Source organism: Strix aluco, chromosome 31 (genome assembly GCF_031877795.1).
Source record: "Strix aluco isolate bStrAlu1 chromosome 31, bStrAlu1.hap1, whole genome shotgun sequence".
NCBI classification, from domain to species: Eukaryota; Metazoa; Chordata; class Aves; order Strigiformes; family Strigidae; genus Strix; species Strix aluco.
In genome coordinates this window covers 4394730-4416604 of record NC_133961.1, presented here as the reverse complement: position 1 = coordinate 4416604, position 21875 = coordinate 4394730, and the positions used below count along the sequence as shown (strand labels likewise).

Below are 21875 nucleotides of genomic sequence, written 5' to 3'. Positions count from 1 at the left end.
GACCCAAATATTCCCTTTGGTGAAGGCTCCTCGACAGCACGTTCCTGGAGGAAATGAAACATATCTTCAGAAAGGGACACAGGGTTGTGTTAAGGCAGTGGAGGAAACAGAGAGGGCTTTCCAACAAGGGACACAGTGGGACATCATTTCATACACAAAGAGCACACATTTCAGTGTTACCACAGAGTCATTCAGACTTTCTTGGTAGCACGTGAGGCACTGCGGAGGGGATTCCGCTGAAAGAGAATGCGTCAAAAATACAGCAAACAAACTGTCTGCAATGGAATGTCTTTTTTATTGGCAGTGCATTATCAATTACAACGGCAACAAATAGAGCAAGTTGTCATACAGAGTCTTTCCCAGACAGTGTTTTCCACTGTGCCCACAGCTGTGTCAGCTCCTGGCCCACCCAGTCACAAAACCTGACAGCGAACCTTCCATGGAGCCACATGTTCACCTGAATACTCAGAACAAAACGCTTTAGATGGATACACAGCACACAGGCATCTCACTACTCTCCTTAGGCAGGGTTTGGAGAACGCTGTTACTCGGCAAGGCTTACCTGTGGGGTCCGAGAACTCTTGGAGCTCGGGTACCTGGGGCGGTAGCACAGGTGGCTCGGGTAACTTTCCAGATCTCAGCATGTCTAACTCGGCCTGCAGCTCCCGGATCTTCTTCTTCAGCCGGATGCAGTTGGGGCAGAAGGAGGTGGTGGGGATTTCGTGGGAGTTGCCTTGTGCAGAGGCCAGGGACAGCTCGGTCGGGCTGTCTGCTGTGAGTGACAGGGGCTCTTCTTCCTCATCTTCAAGGATGCCCATCTCTTTGGCTGAGCTGAAAGAGGAACTGTGGGGGACTTTCCATTCCCCCTCACTCCGGTTTCTGCTGAGGTTCAGAGAGCTGTGCTGCATGGCACCACCACACCTCTCAAAGATGTCTTCAGCCTGGTATTTAGAAGCTTTTCTGATGGAAAGCGGCGTACTCGTTGCTAACTGGTTCTCTTCAAATTTGGCGGACCCCAAGGAAGCCTCCAGGACGTCTTTGAAGATGAGGTCAATCTTTTTTTTCTTTGTTTGGGGGTGAGATTCCCCCTCGTCACAACTGCGCTTGTAGGGGCTCTTTCCTTGCTTTAAGGTGGCAAGCTGAAGCGGTCCCCTCACGTCCTCTTGACTTTCCACATTCTTTTCTGACTTTTCCCTCTGCAACTTTTTGTCTCCTGGAAAGGAAAATGAGGGGTGGGGATTATCACCGGGAACCGAGCAACATCCCTCAATCTAAAACTCAAACGAAAAAAGAACAAAAAGGCAGGCTGAATCCCTGCAGGTCTGCACGTTGCGTTACAAACCAGGGAACTGACACAACTCAGTGGAAACCGAGGCTCGCGAGAGAAGGAGCCCTGCTAATGGGCACGTCTGCAAAAACAGAGACAGTCCTGGGTAGCCAGAGCGGAGTAGGACCCACACACTTTAAAGAGAAGAGAAAACTACAGGCAGCTTGTTTAACCTAAAGGTATAACCAACCTTTGCTAGAAGGAGACTATGAGGTGAATGACTGATCGTGGTGGAACCTAACACCCAGAGCCCAAGCGCCGTTTCGGCTGGCTGGAAGACCTGTGCCTGTTTTGACTTGGTAAAAGGTATCAAGTGTACAGCAGTGCAGCGAGAGATTCGGACCGTTTCATGACAACCCTGGCGTCTGTGCACGCCACCGCACACAGTTTGCAAGCCCCTTTACTCTCGTTCAGTTTGGAGGCTGCTCCAGAAATGCAAAGGAAAAGGAGTAAAAATAACTTGCACTCTTAAACCCCAAGGTACTCATTGTCAACTGAGCTACAACGGGTGAATGCCCTCCAAGGATGGGACATCTAGCTTGTCCCGGTGGAGTCTAAGAGCATGGCCAGTCAGTGAATAAAAATAAAAAAAATAATAAAAGCAACCTCATACAAATTATTAATTGCTTAAAATAAAGGGAATAGCCAGATTTCCTTACCTGGAAATTCAAAAGACGATAGGTTTGGCTCAATTTCCATCATTCTTCTATCTTGTAAATAACTTCAAGCATTGATGGCTTCCCAAACAAGACGCTGCTTTATGCTGATTTTTGGTTTTGTTTGCTTTTAAAGTGTATTCATGCTTTCATAAGAGTTACGGAGCAAAAGCTACCATTCCCTCTCTAAGGAGAGCAATGCTAAGAATGCAGAAAAGATGCAAGTCTCAAAACAGTTAGAGTAAGGCACCATAAAAAGGGCTGGCCCGAATGGCAGGGATTTTGCACTGGGTTTGGACGCTGGCTGGCAAACCCAACCACTTCTTGAGTGAATCCGTAACAACAGATCTCATTTTCAACAGAATTTCTGTGGGCAAAACTTTGTCTATGCCCTAGTATTCCCCCTGTTATGGAGTACAATGACTACTGGCAGAGGTAGGGATTTAGAGAACAGATTCTTCTTCTTTCTCGGTGATTTTTCCCCCAACCAACCGAGTGGATCAGCCCTATGGAAAAGCTAGAAATCACAAGGTGATCCCTCATATTATTGGTCTCAACTCCACTGATGAGGTGGGTCAGAAACCACTGACAGAAACAAAACCTGGGAACCATGTTATTTTCCTGTGAGTTAATAAAGCACGTCACTTTATTCGACAGGCTGGCCTGCAGGGGATTTGAAATCTTTTAAATAGAAAGTGACTCAACAGATTTTGGTGCTGCTTCCTGACCACCTCCCAGTGTCCTCCCAGATAAGGCTGTGATGTCTCTCACAAGTCTAGCAACAGCCCAAGTGATGCTCCGTTCTAACCACGTCTCTGCGCTTCTTTTGTGAACGCAGGCTGAGCCCAGCTTGCCACAGGATGAGCTCACCGAGATGTCAGAGGGGTTCTAGGATGGTCTCTGCAGCCACATGGGTTTCTACCTGAGTGTGTGGTAGGCTACGGCGGGTCCTGAGCAGCCCAGAGGCAGATCTTCATTGCACTCGCAGCACAGAGCAGGCTGTGAGTTACCGTTTCAGCTCCCACGAACCGTGACAAGCTATGACTTAAAGGCATGTCTGTACGGCAGGGCAATCACTCATAGCCTTGGTGCCCCTCCAGAGCCGCTGCTCCAAGGGCACAGTCTTCCTCTTGCAGTACTTTCAGAAAGTACTAAGCCATCTGGACAACTAACGTGTGCATGGGATGCAGCAAAATCACTGCAGCCTGTACCTAATCACTCAGTGATGTTCATTAATATAACAAAGCACATTCATACCGATGTTCATTCAGAAGTGGGAATTGCCCAAGTACAACCATCAAGATGTAACACTGCAAGTGCATAATAACTCCAAGGTGATGGAGGATAGATAACCAGCTTTTTCAGGACACCTTGTCCACCCCACGATTAAAGAGGAGACACCTTTTACCAAGTCAAGGCAGCAACAGCAGCTGTGTAATAATATACACGGGAATCTTAATTAGAAAGTTATATTTAGTGTGGCTGCCCCGCTGAGGTCCTGCCATTCTGTGGCTAGGCCTGGAAAGAAATGCCCTTAATTAACTTCAGGTCTCAGCACTGTATAGATGAACAGATGCATTAAGAATTTTTGCCTTCCTCTAAAGCTTCCTGTATTGCTGACATTACACTGACCTAAAGGACCGCTGGGTTTGTTCCAGCATGGCTACTCTTAAAATAAGATAACAATTTTTATCCAGGGAAGAATCAGTCTGACAAGTACACAGCCTCCTGTACGTTGTACACGCACTCTAAGGTTGTGAGACTAAGGAGTCTCTAGCTGATGTCGCGCTGATCCCCAATTTCTGAAGAAAGAGGAGATAAATTAAGCGAGGAAAATGGACATACAAACACACCAAGGAAATCTCACTTTCATATGAACACAAAACCAGCCAGAGCTCCCTCAAACAGGCTGCTCACAGGAGCCAGAGAAAGCAGCATGTTCAGAAGAAAAACCTAATCCCTGTCTGTGGGACCACCAGCTTGGCAATTTTCAGGCCAGAAAGTCTTGTGGCAGAGGAGCACTGTGATCCCTCAGGCCCTTGCAGCACACACACACAACACAACACAACACAACACAACACAACACATGACACGACACAACACAGCACAAATCTTTCTTTCCTGATCTCCACGACAGTGGCTACATTACTCTTCTTGTACACCCACCATCCGTGCCATGCAGAGATCTCACCCAGAGGTGCTCTGCTTCTAGAAATGCCGTTCTCCTCGCACAGCTTGTGCATCACCTACTTCACCCACCACACTCGGTCTGACAAGTGTGGCACCCCAAGGGGATCGGGGGAAAGGGTGGAAAGAGAGAGGACTCACCGCTTATGAAATTTCTGTTGATGGTCTCCTGGGACATACTATGCAACCGTTTCATGTAATCCTCACTGTACCAGACCCGCAGCTTCTCCCCAGGGCGGATATCACGGCAGGCACGGAAGTAAATCCTCTCGCTGTGCTGGAAGGCCATCAGGTTCTGCTCCCGCTCCTCCCGGGAGATGATCACATACCTGAGGGCGAGGTGACAAGGCAGGCGTGAAGCACAAACTTCTCTCCTGTGCCCCCCCCTTGCACCAGAATGACAACCACGATGAAGCCAGAATGACCTTCAGAGAGAGCCATCAACACAGCCAGACTGGAAAGCATGGAGTTATAAGTAATGGTGTGCAAATTGCCAGAGATACAGGACAACGAGAATGGATACCCAGGGAACACTAAACCAGCAGGGCCATTTCTGTTGCGGAAAGGATGACAACGACGTACATCCACCCTGAAGGAGTATCTCTGCCAGTAAGGGTGACACAGACGCTCACGGGCAGAAATATCTTTACCTAGTGATGGAAACAAGGACTTCTGGACTCCCTACCATCACTTCACATCCCAGGGCCTCCTCCCTTGTTCTCAGGAACACCTGGAATATAGCAGGGTCCCTCTCCCCCAAAACACTGTCTTCCTTTTTTAGTAGATGCCAGATTTCTTTGCTTCTTTCAGACAAGCAGAATTGAGATACTCAGGACAGAAACACGGACACCTGATGTGCATGGGTTGTCCAAAAGGAAACCAAGTGTAAATTTCACTAGTTGTCCAAAAGGAAGCCAAGGACATGCCAGTACTGGGAGGTTTTGCACTAGGGCATTCAGTGGGGTGTGACATAAAAATACAAACAGCCCTGCAAGTCTCAGGAAAGCCCAGCACCACACTGCAGGGATCTCCTGGCAGTGCTGACAGAAAAATCGCTTTCTGGGCATGGTATTTATTCTCCAGATTTAAAACAGCTATATTTCAGCTCAGCAGAAATGTATTAATTCCCACTCCAAGCAACTGTGTCTCTGTGCAACTTGGTACGACAGAGATCTACAGCTAGGATCATATTATTTGCTCTCACACTCCTCCTGTTCTTGCTAGAGGACATGAAGAAGGCCTGGTAATACCAGTTCCAGCTGCCCCCAACATGAGCTCATAACACCCATCCAGGGCCAGGAGGAGGCCTTGTCATATAGACCCAAAAGCAGATCTGAGTGGTTCACAGCTAAAAGCTTTTTCTTCTCTTATGCCATTTGCCTCTATTATTCAGCACTTCCTGCTGCAGTAATATTAACGAAGCCAAGTGGCAAATGGCTCCTCTGACATCTGCTCCTACTAGTCCTTGCCCAAACATTCCCTTATAGCTCACAGGTGTTTCTTCAGCTTAAGAAATCTGTCAATTTTTCCTTGAATGCTCTCCCCTTCTCCAGCCATGTGCATGCACAAGACACAAGCCCACCTGCACATGATCACACCAACCCACACATATAAGGTCACAAACTTGGTGAAACTTCCTGCAAAACACAGAAAACAAGTCTGCAGTGTCTCAGACTGCCCGAGGCTCCAGCAATTCTGGTTTTAATGTTAAGCAACTGTGCATGTGCCTGCAATCAGCTGTATTTTTCCTAATTTTTCCTACCCAAGATGCTCCGCAATCTTCAGTAATTATTTAAACAGCAGGCTCTGGCACTGCCAAAATTAGCCGAAGGTTGGCTTTTGTTAACCCTTATTTTACTTTTCATCACAAAACGAAGGAACTTTTAAACCACTGGTTTGTATATTTGAGAAGGAGCCTGGACCAGCGTGGTGGGAAGGAGGTCCTGCAATGGCACACAGCCAGCACTGCCAGGCTGTCACTTCTGGGTGTTAACCATCACTCCACAAAAGGTGTATCAGGCATTCAGCCAGCCAGGAGATACACAACCCTTGGGATACAGCTGTGTGCTGCGGTCAGTCTGATGACCTGCAGCACAGGAGATCCTAGAGGATGCTCTCCCCAGTCCAAGCAGAATGCCAGGATGCTTCCTAGCACCAGCTAAGGAGAGGCTCTGCAGCTGCTCTGCATCCCACTGCCCAAACATTGGCCAGAGCAATGACAAGATCAGGCTGCCCCGTGAAGGAGCCTGGTTACCTGCAAAGATTTATCACCCTGAAGTTGTTCACAGCTCCTTAATACAACATACAGGACCCACAGCCAGTGGCACTGAGGAGTCCACGGGGCAGTGGCAGGACAATCTGGTGCCTTCCCAGCAAACTGCATTTCACAGCGAGATTTAGAAAATTCTCTAAAACACAACTTTGCGTGGGAATGGGGGAGCCTGGTTAACTATTCCCACCAGGGCTTACTTTTATTACAAAGTATTTTATTAAGCATGAGCACGCTTTTTCCACTTACTCTCCTGCCTCTATACCCCTCCAAGTTTCTGCCCTAGAGTATCCTTCAGCTCTGTTGCCCTGTTGTCCTGCAACTCCAGCTGCTCCTGGAGCGGTGGGGAGCTGGGAGGAGAGCGCAGGAGGGAGGGTGCGAGCTGCAGCCCTGCATCACTGCTGCACCCTGCAGCACGCTGCCCAGCCACCCGCTCCCACCCTGCGATTTGCAGCAGCCAGCGCTACCGATTTCACCCGGAGGTGAAGCAAGCCCTTAAGAGACAGTCATGGAATAGTCCAGTCACAAACTCACAGTTTCTTCACAGCTGCTGGCTGTTAGTAACTGGTTTACGCTCTGAGAGGAAGCTTTACATCTGTGATACTTCCCTGAGGTAACGTAAATGGGGATGAGATCATCCACATCAATGAACTGCTTTCCAACTAGCCCAGTAAGGAAGGGGACCCCAGGGGCACAAATGACATAGGTTAGGAAGGATTGCATAAAACCCAAATTCCACCTGTCTAAGACACCTCAGGCCGCTGCACGCCACAGGTTAGAGGCAGGCAATTGTCTGAGGACGGAGGAAGTCACTCCACACAATGCCTGCTTGGTGAGGTAGGGGCACACAAACTGTCTGCTGAGGAGAGACTGTACCAGTCTGCCTTCACTGACATATCTTCCTGAGGCTGAAGCGGTCACGTCCTGAAGCAACCCTCCCTGCGAAGGCTGGAAAGCAGCCAGTCTCCCTCCTGATGCCAAACACTCAAGCTGAATTGAGGCAAGGCGGCTGCCTTGGCTTAGATGCTCAGGCCAGGCACGGCTAGTCTGACACAAATACCGCGCGCAGACGGGCACGGCCCTGCTTGCACTGCAGGTTTCCCAACGGACAGCGATCCCCAGAGGAAGAGGAGGGTTGGGACCACCGTTGGGGCAGCCCCAACCACACAGAGCTGCTCCTGTTCCTGTGGACACCAGCTGCAAGTGGGTCATTTCATGTTCTGCTCAGTCCCTGGCCCCAGGCTCAAGACCACCACAAATTCTGCCCAGGCTACTCAGGACCAGCCACTGTACCAGTGGAGACCATTTATGACCCACTTGCAGCTACTGGGGCTTGGATCAACCCCATGGCTGTCAGAGGCACTGCTCCTTGCTCTACAGGGCCACCTTTCCCATAACTTTTCTAGCTAGCAGCAAAAAACATCCTCATCTCCCTTTCTTCTAAGCCGCAACCCACTCAGGACTCCAAATTGCGAAGTTCTGGGATGGGCCAGTAAGCATGCCCAGAAAAACATCAAGGTATTTTTTGGCAGCTGGGATCATTCCATTCCTCTCCAGGAGGGGACCAGAGCAGCCAGGAGAGACAGCGTGGAGGAAGGAGAGCCCTGCAACTGGAGGGAGGCTCAGGCCTCTGCCCACCCTGCCCCGCCAGGACTTGCCCCATGCCTCCCCCCTGCCCGCTGGCCCCTCCGTTGCTCACCCTCTGGCCGGCCCTGCGGATGCTCGGCTGACATCCTGCCAGGACAGAGCACTGCAGGGAAAAGGCCACTGTTTTTTTCTCAAATCAACGCCGGGTGCAGAGACAGGGCAGGAGATGCCGCGCAAGAGCGCTGCCACCAGCCCAGGCAGACACCCCGGGGTGCCGCACCCACATATTATAGGAGAGAAACAAATGACTCAACAGCAGCTGTGTTAAAAGTGTTACATATTTATTGCATTCTTAACAAAAATACTTTTTAAAGAGAGAATTTTTTCAGCATGTACAAGACATGGAGATACTGGGTTTGAGCACAGCAGTTTGCTTTGACACAGGCACTTACTTCAACAGCCAGTTAACATGATGGGTGCAGGAGGAAGTATCCTTTGCAAGCCAGTACAGAAAAGCCACTCCACAGAGGGGTCTACACAGAACAGGAGACATGTCCCCAGATGTGGGCCAATCTGTGATAGTCCACAGAGGAAACTGGGGGAGACATCAGGCAGTTTACAGTAGAAGGTCTTTCCTCCTGACCATAGCCCAGCCTTTGGGGTTTTTTATTGAAGGCTGTGCATCCTGCACCAGGATTCTCTCTCTAAACACATCTGTGTGGGCAAACTGATGGCAGTGACAATGTCAACTCCCTCCAGCACCCAGCACCTGCAGGAGTCTCCTCCTCTGCAGACCTGAGGGTTCCCAGAAGGAATCCCCCTGGACAACATCAGAGGAGCTAATCCTATCAGTATACCCATAGGAAAACATCAGCAGGGACCAAATATTATGAAAATATAAAATACTACTTCTAATGTATAGCAGCAGCACTATATTGACTCAGAAAGCCTTTAGACATAACACCATTTTTTCAGTTCTCTGCAATTCATAAATTAGGTCCATTTCTATCAGATTTCCCAATCTTCCCTTCAACTGAAGTAAAATGACATCCTCAGAGGAAGGTGAACAAGTACTGCCCTGGTCTGGCACCAGCATCACGAGGAATACCCTCTGCATGAAACCAGTGTGGGTCATACCTCAGAAAGAAGGTTTTTCTCCTTGCCAGACCTCTACTTCCTTGAGCAAGGGCCTTTTACCACACCACTAAAAATAAATTACTTGAATCATAATTACAGAACAATTAAAAAGAAAAAAGGAAAAGCACGTCAGGAATGCCTGACACAGCAGGCATACAGTGAACTTTCCAGAAGAGAAGCTAGTGCACTATACTTTCAAAGGACAGGCCAGACAGATTAAAGAAGATCCTTCAACATCACATAAAGCAAACCATCCTTCTGCTATACTGCATTGCCTATGTTCAATTGCCGCTGAAGTTTATACAACTTTTTAGCCAAGTCTGTAGGCCAGACATGGCATGACGATGCTCATTCATATTAACTTGAATAGTTTCCTGCAGCCCACCTCCACACCCAGTAGGACAGCCCTGAAGTGCAGCGGCGTGCTAGCTGTGTGTGGGTAACACCTTGGCCCTTTTCCCTGTTGAAGCATCTCGTGATAATGGTCCAGACTTTTCCAGAGTTGGGGGCAGCATGGTAGGTGCAGATGTACAAATAAAAGGAGAAGACAGACATGTTGTAAAAAAGCTGCCACATTTGTCATCACCACCTGAGGTGACATTATTAAAGCCTAGTTTCAGAATCGGGGTTGTACATGGGAACCTCGCGCAGCACTAAAGCAGTTCAGATGTTGTAACACAGTTCTTTCTTGAATCTGCATGGGGGAAGCAAGCAGTACAAACACAACATGTCTAAACTTTTAACCTGTATAGCTGTGAATTTAGATTGTAAACTCTTCACAACAGGAGAACACAGTACAGATCCCACCCTAAATAACACTAGGTGCAAGTAACTGTACTGAAGTTGACAGAATTACAGTGATACAAAACCAAACTGTTCCTGAGGTCAGAAGCAGACCCTATATCTTTCCTTGTTTCTGTGCAGTTGTTCACGTTTTGAAGAGGGTGAGGTGGTTCAAAACTGAAGATTATAACATGCAAAAAAGTAATATGATACAATTCTCTTTAAATGTTGTCATATGGTGAAATAATTGTATTTTAACTGCAATTGTGAAGGGTAGGTAGGGGTTTCAGATTGGAGCAGACAAAGATTAAACTCTGATATAAGTGCATGTGGTACTGCAGGATGCAGGCCGTGCCATCGCAGCCATTCTCAGCAGTCTAAAACCCCACAGTGCTCAGACCTGTCCTCCCGGCCTTCTTCCCTTCCCTGCACAAGCTCTGTTTTTACATCCCTCTCCCCAAACCTGTGCGTAAGTCACAGTAAGCCCCGGGTTGCCCATTATTGCTGAACGCAAGATAAAAATAATGAGCAGTAAGTCTTCAGAGCAGTAAGGATGCATCTCTACACAGTGCATATAGTAATTTGGAGAGGATGATGGGAAGGCAGTAGTAGGGTAAATTTGTGGGTTGATTGCAAAGGAAGCTCTGTAGTACACTGTCTTAGTAAATACCATTTCACAGGCATGAGAAGAGATCAAGATAATGATTCCTATTGCATCTCTTAGCTTATACAGTGTTCAAAGCACAGGGAAGCCAGTGAAAACTCCTAATCTCCATGAACAGAAAGATGTGCTACATCCCAAGCTCTGTAAGATTTAAGATTCCTCTTTGCCGTTGCAGCGGGCCAGCCCTACTATTCAGCTGCCACGATTCATACTGCTCTGCTAGCTAGCAGGGGGATGGACGGGTCGGGGCAGCTGTTGACCTTCCCCACGGAGTACTGATACACATGGGGAGGCCACGTGAGCATGCAGCAGCTCAGGAAGGAGCACCCTTCGTTATGTTACACGAAGCAGACTAGAAATGGTGTTTTCTCTTTCGTGACCTGGTAGTCCGTGCAGGAGGAGTCTGTTTTGGGGGGTTTTGGTTAGACTCTGCACTGGGCTCAGGGGGCTGTTTTGAGCAAGCTGCTTGCAGAACAGAACCCTGCGTGACACTAGGATCCTGTATCCTACGGAAAGCCTGGACCCCATCACGGATTTCCGAGAGAGTCTGGCACATCTGGCCAACCTGGCTGGTGAGGTCAGCCATCCTCTGACCGATGACATGCATGCTGTCGGCCATGTCTCTGTGAACAGCCACCAGCTCCTGGCAGAACTGCCTGAACAGGTCTGTTTGCTGCATGTGGGAATGGAGAAGCTGGCGATCGAAGCTGGAGAGGGGCGGGCTCCGTGTGCGGGGGTGCGGGGGTCTGCAGGACGAGGTGGTGCGTGAGGATGGACGGTGCAGTTCCTGCCTTTGGCTGGTAGCTTCCGAGTGCTCTGATGAGGAAGAAGTGTGGAGGAAGGAGGGCCCAGAGAGCTGGCCGACTCCTGCACCAGCCCTTTGCAGCGATGAGAAGAGGTGTTCCCGAGAAGTGCCTGGCATCTCTTCATCTTCGTCAGCTTAAACAGAAGAGGAAGCATGAATTATTAATGTGAAATCCCTCACGGCTCTGACTTCTGTTTCACGGTATCTCAAAGCACACACAGAAAAAGGGTTTTCCCCTCCCCCGAGTCTGCCAGTTGAGACAAGCCTGTAGCTCCTGACGCGTAACTCAACATGCACGTGCTGCAACGTTAGCATCTGGGTGACAAGCTTAGCTGTAAGAGGCCTGAAGAGCAGGTGAACCCAGTCAACCGAGGAGGAATCCAAGCTGCCATGGTATCCTGTACACAGCATCGTTCATTACTAGAATATAAATCCATTTCAGACAGTAGCAATGACTCCCCTTCCCCAAAACCGTAAGTAGCTAGAACACTCCAACATTTTGGGGGGACAAAGGCTCCTGGCCTTCGGTCCAGTCTCAGAACACCCTGACACATTTGGTTCCTCATGCCAAAACTCTGCTCCCATGTCACTTCTTAGATCCTCTGCACTGAGAAAAGCATAGATGTAGTATTTGCTGCTCACAAAGTCTGTACTGCAAAGCCACGATGTGGCTTGGCATCACTAAGATAACCAGGCAGTCAGGCGTAGCAGCAACAGGTCCTATATTAATCGGGCAAGTATACTTGATGCAAAACCACCAAACCCAAAGCAAAACACCATGGGAAAGTTCTTATTAGTTTGATAAATATCTAGTGATGTGCCAGTTCATGGGTACAGGCACATCAAGAGTAAGAAGAGACAATACTTCACTTGTTCCAACTGCCCACTACCTCCTTGCACAAGCTGTATTCATTTTACCTCTGAAACAGCACAACTGGCTTCCAAGATAGAAGCAAAGAATGTTGAAGTCCCACTTTGTCAGTTCTTTAAGATTTTTGTCTTTGCTTTCCCACTAACAACATTACCTCAGTATGAGGTAAGACCTAATGCGGTAGGACAGTGCCACCCATGAAGTGTTGGTTGGCTCAGTTCCCAAGAATTTATCCCCTCTTTCTCTCCTTTGTATCCCTAAAAGCTAACAGACCAAGAAGCTGCCCCTCCACACAAGAAAACCGTATGTACGCAACTGGGGAAAGAACCTGCAAAAAGCAGCTTGTGGTTCAGCACTGGAAAGTGTCTGAGAATTGTAGTGTAAGAAGATTAACTTAGGAAGCAGGGCCAGTAATTTCTTAAAAAACAGTGAAGACGGGAGTCATTATCATCTACCATTTTCACAGCACTTGTGCTGACCCTTCAGACCATTAGTGAGAAATCATTAGTGACCTGACCTCAGAGCATGAACACCAGTGATCGCTGAGCCTCCCGACAGCCCTCTTGGAAGATGGTTACCATGCAGTGGTCCATTAGTGACTGCCACATGATTCTCAGCTTGACAGCATTGCTGTTTTATTGGGGTGCATGCAAGATGAAGAACTCCTAATCCTTTACAAACACTTCTTCACAGACTGGAGGTAGTTGCACTTCAACTAAAGATGTTCCCTCACTTGTAGGGATTAGTTCAGACTTTCGACCCATTAAGAAAGTGGAATCTGAACGTCTACCCTTAGAAGACAGTATGGAAAAGGACTAGATAAACAGATAAATAAGATGATCTTGGAAACAGCTTTCCCTCAATCCATCTCAACACCCCATGATCACCAGAGCAGGCTGTCTTGAAACCAAACACGGCAGTAGGACCTGGCTTGACAGGCAACCCAGCATCTCACAAAACACACAACGCTCTTCTGGTGTCAAACTGAGATATGCAAGCATAAGACAAAGAGGTGTTAAGGCAATGATACTTACTGCTTGTTGACGGGCTGTCAACCACGTCCAGATCCGCTCTCCGGAAGCCGTGCATCTGGTGTGACGAATGCAGCGTCGACTCGATGGCTCTCTCGTGGGCGGTCAGGACGATGGCCGAGGGCCGCCCCACACTGCCAGGGCTGGAGAGGGACCTCTGCATGAATGCCAGTTTGTCCTTGGTCCTTCTCTTCATGTCGTCCCATCTGTGTTTAATGTCTTTTACAGACCTGGGGACCTGGCTGACTGATGTGATCTGCCTGGCTATGCCTTCCCAGATCTTGTCCCTGTCAGCATGGGATAGACGCATTGTCTCCCTCCCAAACAGCATGGCTTCATTTCGGGTCACCTCAGTGACCAAAATGTCCAGTTCTTCCTTGGAAAACTTGGGCTTCCTCTTTCGTTCAGCCATGTTCCTTGGGTTGAACATCCCACAAAGCACAATTGGGTAAAAGGAAATCAGCACAAAGCATCCCCCTGCATCCAACCACTTGGCCAGTGCAGCACTGGGGCAGAGGAGTTCGGTGGGATCCAGCTCCCCCCACCCGCAATAACCTCTCAGTTTTCCTCAATCGCACCAGGAAAAGGCAGACGTTTTGTTTTTAAGAGGCAATTTTCAAGCTTAAGGAAAAAAACACCAAGCAACACCAGTGTGAAGGAGCCTTCTCAACTTTACAGTTAAAATGGAATTTTACACTTCGTCTGATGCCCTGACTTACGTATGATTTCAGTACAACCTCACATCACTTGCCACAGTTTGTGCACAGAAAAAAGCATGAGAACTTGCAATCACATTGATGAATTAGCTCCTAAGGTGACATTGCTCAAAAATGGCTTCTTGAGGGAATTTAGAGGCCTAAAACACATCTTATTGTTCTGCCTGACACAACATGCAATGGAAACTTTAACACCACCCTTTCTGTGAAAACTTACAGGATGTCATGCAGAGGCTACATCAAATTAGATTTTTTTCAGGGGAGGGAGGTTTCAACTAGACTCATGGGCAATTTCTACAACTCACTTTTCCTAAGGAAAAGTCTCTTCCTCAGCACCAGAGGCGCTGCATTTGTCTGCTTCACAGCAAGCTCTTGTTTCACCCAGAAATGCTTGCCGTTTCCCATTGTTCTCAAAAGGAATGAGGCCACCCACTTGTTTTTCCTGGCGAGGCTTTGCTGTCACTGCCGCTGACAGGAGCCTGCACCCAGTTTCTGCTGCTTCAAATGAACAACTCGTAGCCTCAGCCCACTGAGAAGAGGAGGCAGCCATCCTGAGAACAAGCAGTTTTGTACAAAGGGGGCTGTGTGTTAATTTTTCCAGCCACGGTCAAAAGAAACTTCACAAATAAACAAAACATTAGTCCTAACTACGGCTTTTTACTGGGGGAGAAAGGAAGGCGGCGGCAGATCTATTCAATAGGGAAGGAGAAAATGGACTGTGTGAACATGCAGTTTTGCACATAAACAAGGTGGGATTGTGGACAGGGTAATAACCCACAGCCTGGGCAATGGACACCTGTGTATAAGCATGCAGAAACAGCACAGAAAAGATCAGAGGCCACAGAGGAGCAGAACTGTTGGGAAAACTCAGTGTATGTCTTGATTTGAATTATAGCAGAGTGAAATAAAATGCCAAAATGGTTATTCTAGTGCTACACATTACAAAAGACTGCTTTTACACATCTTCCAACAATTAAAAGCAGGGATGTTGGGAACTTTTTTGAAAGAGGTCAACCATTCTGGTGCTCATGTCATTAGTTCTTAATGTTTTAAAAGGAAGTTCTCAGATAGAAATCTAGAACAGCATGGAGTTATGGTGGAGAACACAACACTCATCTCAGGTAGAAGTCTTCAGTGTTAATATAAATTGCCCCAAAAAGCTGTCACTACGAGCCTAGAAAATTAATGTTTAAAAAGGATATTAAGATGTAACATACAAGAAATAAGACATCTTAATGGTTAAGGACATCTAACAACTGTATCTCTGAAGTGACACTATGGGTTAAGTTTTCTTTCTGCTTATGGCCCCAAATTGAAACCAAAGATGCTATTACTAGTAGATAGCATCTTTGGTTTCATTTAATTTGAGACCTATTATGAGTATTTTGCAATGTTAGGGAAATAAAGTCTGGCTGGGAGAGCTCAGACCCTCCTCATTCAAAAAACTGCATTTAATCCTAAAATCTTGGCTGTACGCCCTATCTCTTGCAGGCATACTTTAGCCACCTCCAAATACTTTCTGAAAAACTGGTATAAGCAAAGGCCTCAGCATTTTTCCCCCTCACCCCACGTTTGTGATGGCCCTGCTGGCACCTCCTCAGAGATGGGTGCCTTTCAGCACTGCCGTGGCCCAGCAGGAGAGAGGTGGTTTGGGATGCACTTGTGTGAAAGGTGCTTGTGAGCTGCAGACTAAGAAAAACCTACAGAAAGGCAGAGTGGCCCTTGCCAGATGCCGTTCTAGTTTCTCCTTAGTGCTGTTACACTGCTGTTTATTGAGACCCACTGCTGCCCTCCATCGGGGTTAAGCGTCAGAAGCTGTTAACCTTGGTTAAAAATGGAAAACCAGTATGCTGGAAATGCTGCTCAAATCCAGGCCACATACAGGGAGAGCTGGGAACTAAGTGCATAGATGCATTTCACTGGGACAAATGTAAATGCATCCTTGAGATAATGTTTTGGTGGAGCTTCATTTACAGAAGGATAGAAGGAGCGTTTAGGGAAGATGGTAATGAAATGATGGAGAGCCAGCAAAGCACCTGCTACACTGACCTCAAGAAAAAAAAAAGCAACAAAACCAAACTTAAAATGAAAAAGGAGTTCTCCCAGTGGAACACTGGACGGAGGGAAAAGGCTACATGGAATATTGAGCAAGGGAACATTTATGGTTTTATTTTTATCACATTCAGCGAAACTGGGTTTCATATACACTCTCCGCAGGTACCCACGACTGCACAGCATCATCAGTGCCTCCACGTGGTGGAAACAAGCCTCCGCTGACAAGCTGGTGAAAAGGAGTAACAGTATTTTGCGAAGTGCCCCAGGGTAGGGGCGAGCCTGCGAACAGAGGTCTCTCCCGAGCTGCTCAGAGTTGCTGGCAGGGTCAGGAAACCTGCGTCCCCTCTTCCCTGCTGAACCCATGGCTGCTGTCACTAGCAAAGCTGGACTGGTGGGGAAATAGAGCCCTTTCTGCTCTTCCCAGGCAGGGCATTCCATCAAGAGCACTTAGGACAACCTGTAATATACCTGGATATTCAGATTTCAGTGTTTCAACTCATTTGCTCCAGCGTGACTTGAGTCAAAACAATTAAAGATAACCCAAGTATTCCAAGAGCAAACTCACCACGCAAAGAGTAATGAGTTCTGGCCAGTTTTAATCACTAATTCAATTAATGTTAGGTTCCCAGCAGGCACATTAACTTCCTCCTTATAAAAAATGCAGACAGTATTACAGTCAGAGAGATCTTCCCCTCATGCATATCCTCTAGCATGCAGGGTGTCCCTAGGAGCAGTCACTGATATTTGGAAGTACCTCCCCCAGCTGTGAGGCCGTGAATTCACACCTCAGCCCAGGTCAATCTGAAAGTACAAGACAGTACAGCTATTTCTTTAAAAACACAGGTGACATTGTGAACTACGTGAACAGTGGGCACTTAATGATCACCCCACAAAGATATCAACCAACTCCATTTTTCTTGGTCTCTAAGAAACAAGCATATAACTTTTCCCAGGGCTCTGAAGTAGCTTTTTTTACAGGGATCACAGTCCTGCAGCACTTTAGGATTTTTTTGCTCCACATAAATTTCAGTCTGTAACAGATAAGAACATTTGCTCCACTTGCTGCAAGGTAACAGAGACCAGTTTATGAAGTTCAACAAAATGACCTGTGCATAGGCTGGTGACTTTTAGTCTCCCTGAGCAGATTGTTAGACATAGTAACCCTGACTTCTTAAAAATTTTTATTTTAAAAAGGTCCTGTAAAGTCGAAACAGCAGCTCAGTACTTAAAAGATCTACTGATCTAAAGTAGGTCCTGCTTTGAGCAGGCCACAGGAGCGCCTGACCAAAGCTCCCTTCCAAGCTCTATTATTGTACAAAGATCAAACCACAGACATCTCCATTATAAGGAGATAGAGGAAGAGTTACAGAACAGTCTTGCTCCCCAGGAACAGGTAACCTCTTTATTACTGTTTGGAGGGAAAACGGAGCAGAGAGGAAGGCAAAGGAGAAAGCATTGAGGAAGTCTTGCACCAGCCTTTTCACATGGGCTGAGGGAAAGGATGAATTTCAACTGTTCCTGAAGCCTGAGAACTCAGGTACTCACATGTAAGAAGGGATACAGACTATAAATGCCCAAGCTAGACTGGAAACCCCACACATAAGGCACTTCACGCCAACAATTCAGCTAGCCACCACCAGTTTGCTGGTAGTTCCTATCCTGCATCTCAGTCTGGGCCAAGTGATACATACACAGAGGGATGTTTCCTGGACTTTCTGAATTACTTTCATTTTTTGGTCAGATCCATGTTTTTTTTAGAGGTCCCCAACAACTGAATAACAGAATTTCCTCAGAAGTAACCAGGAACAACAGCTGGTTCTGTGCAATCCTTCAGAAGCCCAAAGAACTCCCATCAACAGCAGTTTACAGTTTGTGTCCGAGAAAGCACCAATTTCGCTTGAGGTTTGCTGTGATCCATGGTAATCAGTCACCCCGAGCCCCCAGAAAAATAAAAACAGAGGAAGAGGTTTGCACACATCCCTGGAAGCCAAAGCCACAGAGTTTCATAAAGTGTTGGAAACAACAGCACTTTACTCTGAACAGAGATGAAGGGTGTATTATTCTTGTGCCAGTGGCCAGCTTAGGACAACATGCTCCCAGCATCAGGAGTTTGTCTTGACTGACTGACTGGCGAGGGAAAGGGCAAGAGGACATTACCACTGTCGTGCCATCTGCTATGCTTTGTTCTCCTTCCTCCCTGACATCCACTGCCCTGGGTAAACAGTCACTTGAAATTAAACCAGCAAGTGCTGCAGCATACACACCGTCCTCAGTGGGAACATGAAAATGGACTCAGATGTGGTAGTCAAACAACAAAACAATAGCCAGATCTACAAGAAGAGAGAGGAGTCAGCCCAAGCTGCCCTTCCCATGCCATACCCACCTACACAGAGGGTGAGTAGATCTGCTTTGCAAAGCACTCCATCTGTGAGTGATGGCAAAGAGCACCATCTGAAAAACAAAAAGAGCGCTGTCTACAGCGTCCTGGAAGTATGGCTTCTGTGGGTAATCTCCGTGACAGGTAACGTCCTAGCGCAGGATATCGAGTGCACCTCTGTTTGAAAGCTGCTGACAAAGAAAACCAAGGCTTTTTGAGGACTGCTATCTCCACTTGAACTGTCAGCCAGATTCTACACAACACTGCTATTAGAAGCGATTTTCAAGAGTAAAACCAGAAAGATCAGTAAGACTGGTATAGCCTGCACACGTCCTTTGATACATCCTTTCCCAGAAGAGTTGCAAACATCCCCTTTCCACAAAATCATCACCTCCTTGCCTTTCAAGGCTGTACCGAATGGCCCAGACCACACTCATCTTGAGACTTAACCCTGGCAAATACAAGTTTAGACAAGAACATTCTGTTCTTTGGTGCTGGGACCATGAGTAGTGCCCATTTAAATCCAGACATCAAGCTTATGTTCATGGCAGTAGGAAGAAGAGTTCATCACAGGATTTTTGCTTTCCAAGACTGTGTTTTCCCCCCAGCTTCACTGTCATCCAGATCACATAAAGATCCAGATCTAAGCAGAAAAATCTCACTCTGATTTTTGAACTCTGCGCTCTTTACTTCAAGATAAACAACCCCCTACCTATCTGTCCACTGTACCACTGCTTCTTTTTGGAGTGACAACTCCAGCCTCAGACCAGGTCCAGCATTTTCTCTCATCCATCCAGTAGTGAACAACTGTAATGGCTGGAATTCTTACAGAAAAATGAGATCCTTTGCTGAACTTTATGAACATCAGTGTCAGAACAGCTGCTATCCATGCGAAGACTCAAATAGAGCAAAAGCAGTGCAACCAGATTTGACCAGCTAGGTCAGTCCTGCATCTACCTGTACTTCAGGCTCTCTCCTCCCTTAGTGAGTGGCAACTGAAAATCCTAGACATCCAGGCCAACAAGGCAGTTAATTCCCACGCTGCTTTACTCTTGTCAAGAAGGCATCTCATACAACAATCGCTTCCAAAATTCACCCCTGAAAGCAGGACTGGTCCGAACGTGGGATGGGCCTCAGTATGCAGCAAAGCCCCATTCTGGTGACTCGCCACACACACGAGGTGCTTCAGTGCTCTGCCTCCGCCTCAGGAAGCTGCAAGAGTGACCTACATTTTGCAGATCTATGCCGACACTTGAAGCACTGCATCACGGTTAAACACGTTCCTTCACTGCTGCAGTTAACAAACCAGAGCCAGCCCCAGTCCTGATTCAGTCCTGACTGGTATTTGGGTTCTGCTCTGATGAGTCCCGGTGCCGGCAGAGGGAGCGCAAGCACATGCATCATTTCTGCAGTTCAGAGCTGCAGCAACTCACTCCATGTTCCTCCTAACACAGTAAAGCTGACGCTACCCCAGTCAGCAACCACAGGCAATTGTTTCAAGTGAAGCCCGCAAAGAAAACAAAAAAAAGCACCTCTTTCAACGTCTGTTAAGTGGGAAAGGACAAAAAACCCCAAACAGAATCAAATATTACCTTGGGGATAATGCAAAGCATTTTGCAAATATTTGAACATAAAGTAAAAAAAAAAAAAAATCTTAAAAAATAGAGTGAGAACTGTCAGTGTTTGTAAGAGTGGATAAATAGGATCATCTTTATCATTTGTTCTCATTCCAGAAAACAGCCATTCTCCATACACATATTCTTGTTTTAGTCCCTTTCACTGAATCCAACTCCAAAGGATTCTCATCACAATAAATACTAGAAGAGCACAAGCACAGCCTTTACAGAAGGGGTTGTGGCATTCTGGTTTGTTTTTCTGTCACACAAAACAACAAGGAGTGTTTGATGGCCTCTCTCTGGAAGACAGAGCCCCAAAAGGGAAGGCAGAAGAGAACTGGACTCACCTCATCCAGTTTGCTTTGGTTTCATCCGTCCCATCGATGGATTTGTAGCGGTTGTTCTTATCAACGATCTGCGGAACAAGAGAACAGATGCAGCGCGTCAACTATCCGGTCCAGACAGGAGGTCTATGACTCTCAAATCACTGCTTGAGTTCCAGCCTTAAGTTAGGACGTGAAACTATGCCATGAATCTCTGCTCTCCTAGTACTACAGGCTGCTGCCCTGGATATGTGTGTGGAGGCTACTCTGAACTGAGTAAGAGGCATTTCCCTATGTACAAATACCTGTAACACAGAACTACGGATACAGCTGATGAAACTGCTAACAGTCCTGAGATATAAAAGATTAACTTGGACAGGGCTGAGACACACATTTATTTTACAGACAGGAAAGTGTGAGCAGCATTTTGTATTAGCAGCTCTCAATTTTTTTCCCACCTATAACAAGTCCCACATTTCATTTCTCACAATAATTAATATCCGTTGATCTAGTGACATCTCTATCTCATAGGCTAACCAAGGCCTGTAGTACTAGTGAAAAAAAAACAGGTTTTGGTGCTGAAGTCTGCATGTAGATCAGCTCCTGATGGACTGAATCTCCTCTTTCTGGGCCCCCTTGGGCCACCTGGTCTGCTCAAGCAATCTGAGAAGGACTGCTGCAGGCCCATGAGAGAGCTCTGCAATCTCTAGGCACAACCCTTCCTCTAGCCTCAAAATGACGACCAGAGCAGAGAAAGGTACTGGAGGAGCCCTAGAGATTGAGTGGGGATGGAAGAACACGGCAAGGAGGAGAGGAGAAGCAAGCTTTGCTTCTTACAGCTGTGAACTGAACTCATGTGCCATGGCACCTGGTCTCCTTTCACACCCTTAAGCTGCTAGTAATTATGGCAGGTCGATGCTTGCCTAATGCCCGTGTGAGTTGGCAGAAGATCTTCAGAGAAAGGGTAAGATGGTTAAGGTCTGGCTCCACAGCCCCGCAAGTCCCCCAGCTCTGAGCTGCATGGCTGGGGTGTCACTTCGTTGAGGAGACACGTCACTCACCAGCCATGAGAAGAATCCTGCGGACTTGTCCTGGCTAGAGATCTGCCCCTCGTATGGCCCGAAGATGTGACCTTTGGGGATCACCTCGTTCATACAGCGCACGTCGTTCTCCCCATTGGGCTCTTTCACCACCTCCATTCCAGGCGGAATGGTCAGCGCTGCCCGGTCAGGGATGCCAACGGGCACTGGGGTGTCAGACACGAACACTGGGGGACCATGGTTCGGGCACTCATCCACGAAGTACTCCTGGCAGGACTCGCAGACTGTGGGTACGAGGGGAGCAGGGGTTAGGCTGGGCAGACGGGGTGCCCGTACATGCTCACGCAGCTCACAGGACGCGCAGCGCTCGGGCCAGCACACTCCAGCTCCCTGTCCTCCCCCCGGCCCAGCTGAGCCCTCTCCCCGAAGCT

General features: G+C 47.6%; 1 protein-coding gene across 6 annotated transcripts in view; it reads right to left on the bottom strand.

The window, feature by feature from the left end:
• Positions 1 to 21875, bottom strand: part of PRDM11 (PR/SET domain 11) — a 51459-nt gene that overhangs the window by 9665 nt on the left and 19919 nt on the right. For 3 of the 6 annotated variants that reach the window (XM_074809767.1, XM_074809769.1, XM_074809768.1), the window contains exons 4-7: positions 21466 to 21728; positions 20429 to 20496; positions 4312 to 4499; positions 563 to 1213 (exon numbers count right to left, since the gene is read on the bottom strand). In XM_074809767.1, the coding sequence (XP_074665868.1) occupies positions 563 to 1213; positions 4312 to 4499; positions 20429 to 20496; positions 21466 to 21728 (1170 nt within the window). Of the gene's footprint in view, positions 1 to 562; positions 1214 to 4311; positions 4500 to 8346; positions 11550 to 13320; positions 13734 to 18471; positions 18540 to 20428; positions 20497 to 21465; positions 21729 to 21875 lie in introns of those variants that run through there. The other 3 variants (XM_074809771.1, XM_074809772.1, XM_074809770.1) reach the window with 3 other exon arrangements.